We start from the raw sequence: 14,231 nt of genomic DNA, 5'->3' as shown, positions 1-14,231 counted from the left end.
CTCCGACTACTATAATCGCAGTATCATCAGCAAATGAAGCCATCGTGATATTTTCCATTTGTGGTATATCACAAGTGTAAAGTAAATAAAGCATTGGTCCCAGTACACTTCCTTGTGGTACACCTGCTTTAGCTTCTTTTATTGTAAAGTAAGCTTCTTCTTGCTTGACTCTAAACATTCTGGTTGTAATGTATGATTTTAATAGTTTGGTGTGTTGTTTTGTTAGTATTTTCTGTAGTTTATGAACAAGGCCTTCATGCCAAACCTTATCGAAGGCTTGTGCTACATCTAAGAATACAGCTGAGCATACTTTTTGACTTTCGTAGGCTCTTTCAATAACATCTGTTATTCATTGGACCTGGTCAATTGTTGGGTGTTTGTTAATAAACCCAAACTGGTGTGTTGGTATTAGGTTTTTTCTCTCTATGATCGGTTTTGTTCTTTTCAACAGGAGTTTTTCAAAAACCTTAGATATTACTGGCAGCAGTGATATAGGTCTATAGGATTTTATTTCGTTTGGTGACCTCCCAGGCTTTGGGAAGGAAACACTTGATCCACCAATAGCAAAACAGATATCATAGACTACCGTCTGTCCCAAATCGTCATTCACGTAACACATGAATGACCCCTTGACGGTTGAGAGATTGATTGAGACTCATTTTCACCAATAGATGTCACTAAACAAAAAATATGCAAACATCTAATATTTTATTATACACATAACTTAATTAATTGTACAACCGAACATTTTTTAAACTTAATTGGCATTGAAAATCATGACAGAGTACTTCTAGTTAATATAAATAAATGTATAAAAATTTAGTATACATTATAAGACCCATTTGCTGCAAGAGGTTCCTAATCATCATCCTGATGCGCTTATAAATTTATAGACGCTTCGTACATCTTCTGTATGCAACATGCCATCCGAGATTACGCTGGCCGGTAAAAAATCAAAATGCGAAAAAGAGAGTCGAGATGTACGACCATAAACACGGTGTAAAATGACGTAGATAAATAAAGATTCATTACGAACACATGCTAGGCCGTTTATATGGCACATAATAGTCTCTCGGCCTTTGGCGATCACTTTTATCATGCATCATAAAGATTAATGATACATTAGAGTAGCAATTTCTGATGATTTACTTACTTCATCGAAATCATCGGGCTTCTGCTAGATCCGAACGGGGTACCGGGTACGAGACGAAAATTGCCATTGTTAAGCGACGCTCGTAAGAAAATGAAATGCTAAACCTTTATTACGAGATTGAGGTGTGTTTTCGATTCTATGAAACGATCGTGATGACAACGGTGTGATAATTTGAGGTATTAGCGATAGATTGTGGTGAGTAACAAGGACGTTCTGATTATTTGGCTATCGTCATGTATCTGATCTTAAATTAAATAAACTACTATAACTAAACATGCTGTTCTTGTAGGAAAAACTATATTGTTACGATTTCAACGAAATCAACGTTCTTCTAATAAAATGATATACACCGTGTCCAGAACCATGTCAATTATTATCAATCTTTGAGCAAAAACTTTTTTTGCAATTGTTCTCTGTTCACCAGGCATCAAATCAAAGACTGACACGGGATTCTTGTTAGTCTCGAACTTTATTAAATTCTATGAAATTGGTCGGGTTTTTCTTTGGCAACTGCATATATTTTCCAATAAAGCGGACAGATTAATTATCTCCACGAAATATGTAAAATATTTATAAAAAAATTGAACCGATTTCAAGAATAAATAACGAACTCACCAAAAATTAAAAAATAATCAAACTTTCATTTTTAACGCAAAAAACGTTTTAAAATAAAATATGTACGTAACAATCGCTATAATAACTAAATCAAAATAAACAAAAATCTTATTTAACCTATCTACTACACGTATTTTATATTCTACTATATACAGACAACTTAGCTTAATACCTACCCAAACCTATTTATCTATATACAATATTAATTTAACTAACTTGAAATCAGTCCAGTGGGACCACCTTGGTAGTTCACTCTTTCGAATAAAAAAAAAAGAATATTGAAAATCGGTCCATAAATGACGAAGATATCGGCGAACATACATTATATATATATATATATATATACATATATACAGCCGAACATAGATCCTCCTCCTTTTTTGAAGTCGATTAAATATGTGACATTACTTAATGATATTATAATAAACTTAGTCGTTTTATATCCAAACTTGTCCTAACTCTAATAGTTCCAAAAATACCGAAATAACCGAAAATAAAAAGAAAATGTTAAATAACACTACTTAATATTAAATAACTTTATTTAATAAGGTTTTAACATACTCACTTTCCATCTTAATATCGTTTTAGATGTAAATTTTAACGATTCGTCTTCGAATTCAAAATTACCTGCGATGCAACGTTGACAGATTTTAATCTTAAAAACTACGGGTCCGTAGTTGGTTTACGTACAACAGAAACGACGTATAAAAATGGTGTCACCGATCTGACGACTATTCATGGTGACTTGATTGGGGCGAATTTCTTTTATTCGAATTTAGTTATTTGTAAGGCATATTATATATAAATTTGAGGCCTAAAATATCTTCCTCGATCTAAGCTCGATATACTTCACGCCTCCAGATGCCCTCGTTTTTCTCAAAAAGGGAGACAAGCTTCTCGCTCGATTAATTTATAGAAGAAGAATTTACATCAAGTAATAATTAATTTTATTCATATGTTTGAACCAAGTAATGTTAATCGTTGCTGTTTTTTACAACAACAGTAAATTCATTAAGTATGTCCAAAATAATGACGGTTTTTCGCTACACATTTTCTTACCGTATGCTAATTAGTTGTAGAGGCATTCCACGACCTTACATAGCCCTCTCCGAGCACTGACTACCTAATAGAGTGTTCATTCCCTGTCGCGGCAAAGAAACGAGAACCGATACAGAAAAAAGGACCAAACTAATCATTAAGGTTGTTTGGCTCGTCAACAGAAGCAGTGTTAAGTTTACAAAAGCTCTTTAATTAATTACTTTTCCGATTCGGACGCAATCAAGTTCGAAATCAACGCCAGGGCAAAGGGAGAAAAAAGCAGCGATCCGGTATTGTTCGGTCATTAAATTGACGGGTCACGTGTCGCGGGTTCGGAGAATGATTCAACTGTTTTTTCCTCCGATTTTAATGAGTTAAGTGTAAAGAGATTTTTAATTTCGAACACGGCTAACTGGACGCATTTTATAGTTGTAAATGATTATAAAATAAGAGTGAACTAGTATATATAAGACCTGTAAATTAATACAATGCTCCCAAAACACCGGAAGGTTCTGCGTATAAGAGGCGAGTATGATTGGCAGTTTTATTCCTTTTTATCCTATAATTTGGTCAAAGATCAAGGATTTACAATAGATGGTGTTACTGTGTATTAAATCATGCTAGTACATTTGTAACCAACTTCGATCTATTGACACCATCAATTTCAACATGTGAATACTGATTAGCATAAGTAAAATCCAATTACTAAAAAATCCAATGTACGGCGTGCAAAGAACACACATCTACATATATACCACCGTATTTCAATCAATATTAATCTAATATTTCATCTTAAATATCTAATTCAATATATTGATTTCATAAAATAGAAATAATTTTAAAATGGACCATACCAACTAACAAAAGACCAACCAAAACGGTATTTTAAAAGTTTGCTTACACTATTCAAGCATCAAAACTATGTTAGTGTAAGTAAAGTATTATAAATATAACATAATAATTGGTTACATAATTTAATTTCCAACTTTTCCTTATATATTAAAGATTGCATATAGTGTATTATATATTAGAGTATAAATAAACATAAATTAATAATAAAAAAATTATATATAAAACATTAAGCTTCTTTATAAGAAAAATAGTGGATACCTACCTGCATTACAAACGTATTTTAAATTAAAGTACCTCTTTACAAGCCAAATTCTTCTCAATTGTTAAAAAACACTGAACAGGAATGCACCAGCTTGAAAACGTCTAAAAATGCAAAATTCGAAACGGAACCAGAAAAGAACCATCATAATATATTGCTATAAATCACAATTAATATATCGGAATTTAGAATTGAAGCAAAACCTGTTATACTTGAAGAAAAAAAGGCTTTCAAGTCATTTTACATCATAGCAAAGTTAGGTAGGAAGCCGAAAAATTAATAAAAACCTACTCAAGATCTCTAAAATAAAATAAGTCCTTCCAGCTCGCCATATTCTCCAGATACTCTTCCTTCTGACTTCTTCTTGTTTCAATAAAAGGCTTATGGCCGGACTGACCAGCACTTTCGACCATATAGAAAAGAGAAATTTAGATTGTTTCACTAATCCATTCATAATCACATTTTTCAACGCATATTTCTATACGTGATATGTTGATCACAGATGTAAAACAATTTAGAACTTTTATATTAAATAACGACGGTTTTATTTCAAATTCATATATCAAATCAAATATAACAATAAATAAATATCTTGAATGTATTAGAGAAAAACTAATAACAAAAGGTTTTGCTCTAATGGTGGTAAAAATCTATAAATCTGTTATTCACTTCGAATATAGAATTTAGATCAGTAGGGGTGTCCCAAAGTCTATTTGTCACGGGGATTGGCTTTTCATAAAGGATAAAGACAGCGGAAAAGAGTGAATTGAGACCTTGTCAACAAGTAAAAGGCCAGTGGTGTAGTGTCATATTAAATTAAAAAAAAGATTTAATTAAAATAAAAGTTGTATTCAAATACGATACACAGTAATGTATATCTAATTCTGCAAATATACGTCGAACATTAATTATTTATTTAGAAATAACTAGCGCTTTTAGATCACATTGTTTGCTTATTTATTTGATGTATTCCCTTTCAATAGTACTCTCTATTTTTCTTTAACATACAATAGCATTGCAAAGAACGATCATTTGCAAATTGAGAGAAAAAAGCTAATACCAACATACCAGTTTAGGTTTATTAACAAGCATTCAACAATTGACCAGGTTCACAGAATAACAGATGTTATTGAAAAAGCCTACGAAAGTAAAAAATTAAGCTCAGGCTTGTTCATAAACTACAGAAAATGTTACTAAACCAACACACCGAACTACTAAGATCAAACATTACAACTAGAATGTTTAGAGTCAAACAAAAAGAAGCTTATTCTATAATAAAAGAAGCTAAAGCAGGTGTACCACAAGCAAGTGTACTGGGACCAATGCTTTATCTACTCTACACTTGTGATATAACACAAATGGAAAATATTACGATGGCTACATTTGCTGATGATACTGCGATTGTAGCTGTCGGAGACTATAGTGAAGAAGCCTCATGAAAATTACAACAGGCAAGTGACAATATAAATAATTGGACACAAGCTTGGAAAATAAAAATTAATGAAAGTAAATCTGTGCATGTGCAGTTCACCTATAAACAGACCGTACAAACACCAATAACATTAAATAATACTATCATTCCATATAGCAACAACGCTAAATATCTCGGAATGAATCTTGATGCAAAACTTCGCTGGAAGGAACATTAGGAAAGTTAGTGGAAAGCAAGGAAGGTTAGTGGGAAACAACTAGTAACAATGTAATAATTAAATAATAAAAAAATGCGAATTAAAATACGAAAATTCATTGATTTTTTCGAAGAAAATCTAAATTATCCCTACATAATGACCTATATACAAGTATTTCAGAATAAAATCCTGAGTAGGTAGTATTTTGGATGCACCCAGATACTATAGGAATAATTACCTACACCGACACTTTCGGATTCCAACTGTTATAGAGGAAATAAACAGGTTCGTAGCAAGACATGAGGAAAGACTCCATTCCTATGTTAGCACCCAAATTCTACAACTCTTGGATAACACTGAACTAGTACGCAGACTCCAGAGAACCAAACTGTAATATATCGTATAGTTGTTTCGTTAAATGTACTACAGGGTAAAACACTGAAATATAGGTAGTAACTTTTATTTTATTGGAGACAAAGTAAGAGCCAATGGGTCTTCTTAGATTAGTGCCTAGTAATATATTAATAATTAAAAATATAGATTATACAAAAACTATAAAATAAATACATCTTTCCAAAAATACGCTGTTCCCCTGACTCAGCCATTGGCTCTTCCTTAACATCATAAAACCACTTCAAACTCAGCATTTCTATCGAGTCTATTAAGGATAATAAAATGATATTAAAGAAGAAAATTAATAATGGATATTGTCTCCGAAGATGTTATAACAAGAATAAGTATTTTGATAATAAATATCTTTTTATCTGAGACAAAATTAAATAAACAATACCTTCTAAATTATAATTATAACAACGTCATTAATACTTCCTTTCTTAAAAACGTTACTAGGAAATGAATGTGTGACTCTTCCTTTACATGATTACGTCAATCAGTGTGGATTGACGCGCCCTAAATGAGACTCGATGATCGAACGGATATTTTTATGTTACGCCCATGCACCGATGGTGCACCTGGACATTTTCAAAGCTTCGAAGGTATTGTTTGCAAATAGAGTACTACTTAGTGCTTCAGTAAGAACTAATAATAGTAATTTTGTCAGCAAGGGCGTGTATAATTGCTAATAAATAGCGGATCTGCATTTATTTATTGTGGTCTTGAATCTTCCATAACGTTTTTTTCTTCGGGACGAAGAGCTTACTTAGTTAGAACACGTTGAAATGGATTAAAAATATATATAGTGTTTATTCAATAAATCTGTGAACTCATATAAAAAATGTACGACGTCACAATGTCGCATCGACTTTGACTTTTAGTTGGTTTGGGTTTTGACATTTAACAAAATTCTAGTCTACAGTCTAATCAAACTTATTTTGTACAAACGTCATCTAAATTTGTGTCGTCGAAACGTCGTCACACATTCGAACCAAATGCTCATATATATTCCGAACAATAGCACACAAATCTTACACATAGAGTAATTTTTATCACTCTTTTGATATCTGAGAACAGGAAATAGTCACTGGGGAGCAGATCTGGAGAATGCGGTGAATAAGAAAGCAATTCGATGCCCAATTAATTTATTTTTGCCATCGTTTTCACTGACTTGTGACACGGTGCATTGTCTTGGTGAAGCAGTACTTTCTTTTTCTTCAAATGCGGCCGTTTTTCGGCGATTTCGTCCATCAAACGGTCCAATAACGTTATGTAATAGTGCTCTTGGTGGTCCTTCCTTTATCAAGGTAATCAATGAAAATTGTTCTATGCGCATCCCAAAATATAGACGCCACAACCTTGCCAGCCAACTGTTGCGTTTTCCCACGTTTTGGAGCGGGTTCACCGTGTGCAGTCCACTCGGATGACTGTCGATTGGACTTCGGAGTGAAATGATTGAGCCATGTTTCATCCATTGTCACATATTCAGGCAAAAACTCTAGTTTATTACGCCTGATCATCTTCAAACACGCTCCGAATCATCAACTCGTTGTTGTTTTTGGTCAAAAGTGAGCTAGCGCGGCACCCACTTTGCACAGAGTTTTCTCATAGCCAAATATTTGTGAATGATATGATGTACACGTTCACTTGACATCTTTAGAGTGTCTGCTATTTCATTCATTTCAATTTACGGCCATTCAAAATCATTTTGTGGATTTTTAATGTTTTCGTCGGTGACAACCTCTTTTGGGTTTCCATTGCGTTCACCGTCGTCGGCGCTCAAAAAGCAATATTTTAACATCGCGAAATTCCTTTTTATCCATTTTTTTCACAATAACAAAAATTGCTTCACTCAAAATTCTATAATTCACAAACTAATGATGATGATCCGTTTAATTCTAGTAGTTTCATCTATGTGTCAGACCGGGGACTCTTCAATTGACCTATTATAATAATTAAATGACTGAAATTGTTAATTATTTATCAACGGCAAAAACTCTCGAGGCATTGACATATTAACTGCAGTGGCTATCGAGATAATTGTGGCGTTTTCTGAAACAGTTCATTTATTCGAAAATATTTTCCCGACTTCATTCGTTATTGATTTATAGTCGACGCATCGATTTTTATTATTTTCTATATAAGTTTAACGGACACAGTTATAATAATTAAAATATTTCCGTCGATAGTTTAATATCCCGCGGAGGAAAAATCTTAAATGGCCATTGAAAAACAATTACTGTTAAACGGTTATTATGTTATATTTTTAACAATATGACACGATTTTATTCTGTATAATTATATGGTTATTAAAGGTAAATGTTAGATTTCTTAAGAGATAGCAGTGAAACGATTTTAAACTGTTATGAACTAGAAATAAGATTTACGAGTTTGTTAAGAGAGTGTAATAAAACATATAAATGTGTTATGTATATTTTATTTATGTAATTGAACTTACAAAAGTACTCATATGACACATCAGCTGGAATACATTTCATTTAGCCCAGAGGAAAGTGTCGAATAAGGTTCGAGAAGGGAAAACAAAAAACAGATATTTTTTCAATATAAAGTTCTAGAAGTTATCGATGTCATTGGTTTATTGGTTGTCCAAAAGATCTGCAAATTTTCATCCCAAGAAGGCTTTAAGGCGTGAAAATAGCCGGAATTTAGAGGTGGCCATGTAATGAATTATTATTTGGGCTTTTGTACTGCATGAGATAACAACAAAGCTATTGTCTTTTTTTCTGTAAAGTAAGACTATTGATTCAGACCCATAAGTCTCATCCATACCGATGAAATAACCATGTACAAAATAGTTTTGGTGTTTTTCTTGCACTGTTAACTTACTGTCTCTTCTTAACCCAAAATTCCTTTTAAATTATTGCTCCTTGTGCCTAGTAAAATCTTTCAAAACTTAATATAGATTGTATTCAATAGTTATACTACTTTCTTCTTGTTTAGTTACGAAGTATCAATTAATTTTTCCCACTACTAAAAATATCATGAGTACTCTAAATGGTATGTAATAAGAAACTAATTGACAAGTCATCATGAAACATTCTTTGAAAGATGAATTATTAATTTAGCGACGAACTCCTCGTTCAAAGATCGACAGTCACCTGCAACAGTCGCCATGGAGGCAATCTATCCTCGGTGTAAATCGGTGGAAAACTAACAATAAACGACTACAAATAGCATGGAAAATATGAGAAGAGCCCCTGTGTTGCTGTCTAGAAGGATTGAGTTTGGTTGTTGAGGGAAAGAAATGTCTCAAATCTCAAGAATCTGGCATATTTAACCAAAACATCATGAAAAAAATCGTTACGCAGATACCAAACTGATGTTATGTAACAAACACGCATCATTGTTAATTATAAAGCCTCTTAAGTAATGATTGTAAAAAAATCGGCGATTTCGAAACCTCCTTCTTCCACCCGTCCCCGTTGACAAGCCACAATAAACAATTAAGCGACGGACCGAACATCTTCCATCTCGCAACGACCGAGATTTACAGTATCGATCGAGGCGTATGTCCACCTCTTTACAATTCTCCGGTAGCCATTCAATACCCTATATAGCGTCTTGTCTTCAAAATTTTTATCTCTCCTTCATACCTTGTTTGTAGCGAGATGACGAGATTTATCGGTCTTGTTCTCTCGGCTTATTTGCGAGATCTGTCTTCTCCGCTGGCCAGTGGTTGTCGGCCAGTTAAATATGCACGATTGGAAGAAATTGCTTTGGATTTTCTCCTAGTCGTTTCTTTCTGTTTTTCGACTACGAATATCTCTGGACGATAGAGAGGTCATATAAAAGGTCCATTGAAAAGTCCCCGGCATACCGTAGTAAAACACATTTTTTGGCAAAATTAGTTTTTTTTGTTCAACATAATACCCTTCAAGGGTGATACACTGATTATAGCGACCCTCCAACGTTTCGATACCATTTTGTAGTACGATTTGTCCTTTGCTTCAAAATAGCCCTCGGTTTCGGCGATCATCTCTTCATTCGACGAAAATTTCTTCCCAGCGAGCATTCTTTGTTGTACTTCTTTAGCAGTTGTACTTGGTCATCAAACAAACTAGTAACCCAACTACACTATTACCAGTTAAGTTGATATATAAAAGATTCCCCTTAAAACCTGCAAGAAAGTTCCCAAAACATTTATTCATTAGATCACTACCATCATTCTAACCCATATTTCTTTCTTCGGTGGCTGGAACTTGTGACAAAATAGGCAATACATTGTATCTGTCTCTTCGAATCTATTATGTTAAAGGTAATATGATAGGTGGATGATGTGTTGAATTTAGATGAATGCTGAATTCGATTGAGCTCACTAAAGTCATATTTTAGAAGAGTCCAAACATAACAACTATAAAGCCCACTTGGCAAAATAAGCTCTCGTTAAACTTAATACTTCTCTTCTTGCATTCATATATTATCTTTCCAACGAATGGCCTTGTAGCTCACTCATTTTCGCTAATTATTTAGATATTCATCAGCACTTTCATTTATTCTAGTCGGAGCTCATACCAGATGCTTTGACTACTTTTAAAAATATTCGCCCCATTATTCCTACCGTTTTTTTTTGATCAATGAAGCTATAAATTAATGCTATATTAAGATATGTTCTAAATATAATATCATTCAATATATATTTTCATAATATAGTGTGTGGCAAAAGTTTAAAAGTGTTTTCTTTACTTATTTTACTATAAGTTTATATTTTATACTCCTATATTTATTTTTCTTGTTTCCAGGATACAAAGAGACTGCTTTTGCCTACGCTTTATCATCAGCAGCCGTTACCATTTCCATCGCCAGGGCGTGCAGTTCGTCTTCATTACAGAACTGCGGTTGCGATTCCAAAGCTTATAAAATTCGACAGTCAAAACACATAGTCAAGGAGCGTTACCGTTTGGTAAACGAAAAGCAGAAAGAATTCAAAGAAAATGGTATATCAGGCGGGAATCCTGGTCAGTTAGCGGGCATGAATAACTTACCCAACCAACAATCAAGTCCGATAAGTCAGCTGACGACAGACGATAACATGGACAGTTCAAAGATGTCCTGGAAATGGGGAGGATGCTCGCATAACCTGAAATACGGCGTCAAGATGTCGAAAATGTTTCTGGATTCGAGAGAGACGGCCGACGATATACATTCTAAAATCAATCTGCACAACAATCAAGTTGGAAGAATGGTAAGCGTTCAGTTTTAACTAAAATTCATATTCAATTCTAGAAAAATTGATGAAAAGAGATTCCTTAAATATATTAGGTAACAAACAACGACTAAGAAAAGAAGCCAAGTAACATCTAACCTAAAAATGTCATATGGTTTAAATGTGTCAGCAACCTGACCTTTGGTGTTAAAATTTTTTACTAGGTACAATTTGTGAAAAAGTCCGTTTTATTTAATGTAATAGAACAAAAAAATTGTCACCCAATGTAATAATTAGTTTAAAGTTATATCAAGATAATACACAGGTAATAAGTTTTATATTATTACATATGGACTATATAAGGTTATAATTGATACAAGTTTTAATAAAATCTATAAAGGTATAAAAACCTATTATACCTTCTACACTTAAATCAGCTATTAAATCTGAGAAAGCAGCTAACACTAAAAAACAATAGATAAAATCAACGCGTGTGGTCGACTGTATAAAACCCATAATAACAACCAAAGTCCCAAAACGGCATGGCCGAATGTGGGCGGAGCTTTGAAGCTTTTGTGTGAAAATATTTCGGATTTTGGGACCTGTCTGGGTAGGTGCATGTAAATCATGTTCTCCTGACCAGCGAGAGCGTTTTAAAGATGTCTACTTTGCATGTAACACACTTTTTAAGCTTTTTGTTTTGTTAAAAATAAATGTACAAAATGGATAGAGATATAGTACATTTAAAATTAATGAAAATATTTTTCATATTTGTTATGTTATAAATATTGTCAGATTTCTATATTACATATATTTTAATAATGTTCGATTCAGTCTATCTCAGCTATAAGGCTGAAAATGACAATTATAAATAGGCGACAAAAACTAATAACACGCAGTATATAAGCAGAAAAAAAGAACAATATCGAGCGCAACAACAATGAAACTTTTTTTCTATCTAATTTATGCTAATATATGTTAAATTAAACCTCTTAATTTTTAGGTGGTGAAGAACAACATGCAAGTACGATGCAAGTGTCACGGGATGTCCGGAAGCTGTCAGTTGATGACGTGTTGGCGATCGACACCCGATATGAGATATATCGGACGGATACTTAAGGAAAAATTTCGAACGGCCATCTTGGTTGATCAATCCAACATAGGAAATAAGAATTTAAGAAAGTTCAACGTGTAAGTTCGATGATTTTGATAGAAAAATTAGCTATTTATAAAAGGGTTTGGAGTACTTGTGGTGTCTATTTTCCTGGGTTGAATGATTTTTATTCATTAACACCCCGACACATTTTGGGGATTCTTTAGGGTTGATGTTTACAACTTTTGTTGTCTCTAAGCTCTTTTTAACAGGTGGGGTAAAAGCTTCGCTACCTTTATTGCCATTCAGCGAAAATTGCGTCAAAAATATCCTAATCATCCAGTGCCTCAGAAAACCACAATTTATCGTTTACATGCGACGTCTCAAAACGCTGAAAATGTAGCTCTGGTGCGGGATAGTCTTGCAGAGTCTCCAGAAACATATTTTCTTTGAGCAAAGTTATAGGCAATCAAAATGGTAACGGGACGCCCTATTATGGGATAATTGTGATTATCTTCCAATTAAACAATACATTTTCATCTATATTTTTACTCCAGTTATTTCCTTTTCTTTTTTATATAATCCTTCCAGAGAAGTTTTGTGTTGAGATTCTTCCCGATATACTTAGCGTTGTTGCTAAATGGAACGATATTATTACTTGTTGTTATTGGTGGTTGTACCGTGTTTACTTTCCAAGCCTGGGTCCAATTATTTATATTCTTACTTGCCTGATGCAATTTTCGTGTGGCTTTCGCTATTATCCCCTATAGCAAGAACTGCAGTCATCAGCAAAAGTAGTCATCGTGCAATTTTCCATTTGTGTTATATCACACGTGTAGAGTAGGTAAATTATTGGCACCAATACACTTTCTTATGGTACCCCTGCTTTAGCTTCTTTTTTATATATATTATATGAATTAATACAGAAGCTTTTCCCATTAATTTAGTTATTTTGTCGATCGAATGTATTAATTTCTTTCCTTCGTAGAGCAAACCCGAAATCACAACGAAAAAAACAAGGAAGATCCCAACATTGGAACTCCAAGAGGAACAAGAAGAAGCGCGACCTCTCCTCCGACCTGCTCTATTACCAAAAATCACCGGACTTCTGCGACAAAGACCCCGGCCTGGACGTCTTGGGAACGAGCGGAAGATCCTGTAACACGTAAGTCTCTAACGCCATCTGTCTCGAAACCGACGCATAGTAAATCGCGTTTCTTCTTCTTCTTTTTCGCAGGAGCAAAAACGCCGGTATAAACAGTTGCGAATCGCTCTGTTGCGGACGCGGTTATAATTTGGTCAAGCAGAAGCGGGTCGAGAGATGCAAATGCAAATTTATCTGGTGCTGTAAGGTGGAATGCGAGATATGCAGCATCGAGGATTGGGTCAGCGTCTGTAAATAGAGATAATTGTACAAAACGTTGGTAAATGTGATGTGATGCCGATCGAATTTATAGGTTAAACACGTAGCGTTAACATGGAACGAAGGAATAGAGACGACTGGCGACTCTATCTGTTTTCTTGGTACCTTAACATTATTTATTAGTTGCAATTCAATAACATGTAACATAATAACCTATTTAATTCCGTATTATTTATTTAAGTTATTTTTATGTATTTATTTATTTATTTTATTTAAAATTAAAAATCCTTAATAACAATTACATGAAGCAGTTTTATTAACATTCAATAGTTTATATATATATACTAGCGACCCGCCCCGGCTTCGCACGGGTGCAATGCTGATACTAAATTAAATACACTACAGAAAAAATATGAACGTTGTATATAAAAACATAGCGACCCGCTCCGACTTTGCACGGGCATAAAATATATATGCCTATGTCACTCAATGAAAACATGATTAAAATCGATCCAGTATTTTTGGTTCATTCATTACTGCCCTTGGCCTGCACGCATTAAATTTGGAGTAAAACAATTCCTCTTCCCCTATACTTAATATGAAGATTTCCTGCTATCTTTGGAATATCTAAATTCATACAATATATTACATTACACATTTTTAAACGCAAATT

The 14,231-nt window shown here is 33.7% G+C and overlaps 1 protein-coding gene across 2 annotated transcripts in view; it reads left to right on the top strand.

Moving 5' to 3' along the window:
• Wnt10 (Wnt oncogene analog 10) overlaps nucleotides 1-13,859 on the top strand; it is a 43,860-nt gene extending 30,001 nt beyond the window's left edge. For both annotated transcript variants that reach the window (XM_076415062.1, XM_076415063.1), the window contains exons 4-7: nucleotides 10,699-11,141; nucleotides 12,106-12,293; nucleotides 13,184-13,360; nucleotides 13,433-13,859. In XM_076415062.1, coding sequence (XP_076271177.1) covers nucleotides 10,699-11,141; nucleotides 12,106-12,293; nucleotides 13,184-13,360; nucleotides 13,433-13,598 — 974 coding nt within the window. In that variant the 3' untranslated portion in view covers nucleotides 13,599-13,859. The remainder of the gene's footprint in view (nucleotides 1-10,698; nucleotides 11,142-12,105; nucleotides 12,294-13,183; nucleotides 13,361-13,432) is intronic.
• Nucleotides 13,860-14,231: the final 372 nt, after the last annotated feature.

The sequence above is a fragment of the Rhynchophorus ferrugineus genome, unplaced genomic scaffold, assembly GCF_030347505.1.
Source record: "Rhynchophorus ferrugineus isolate W39M unplaced genomic scaffold, kcgeb_rfMv2 rfM9, whole genome shotgun sequence".
Lineage (NCBI taxonomy): Eukaryota > Metazoa > Arthropoda > Insecta > Coleoptera > Curculionidae > Rhynchophorus > Rhynchophorus ferrugineus.
This window is presented reverse-complemented; position numbering and strand designations above follow the sequence as displayed.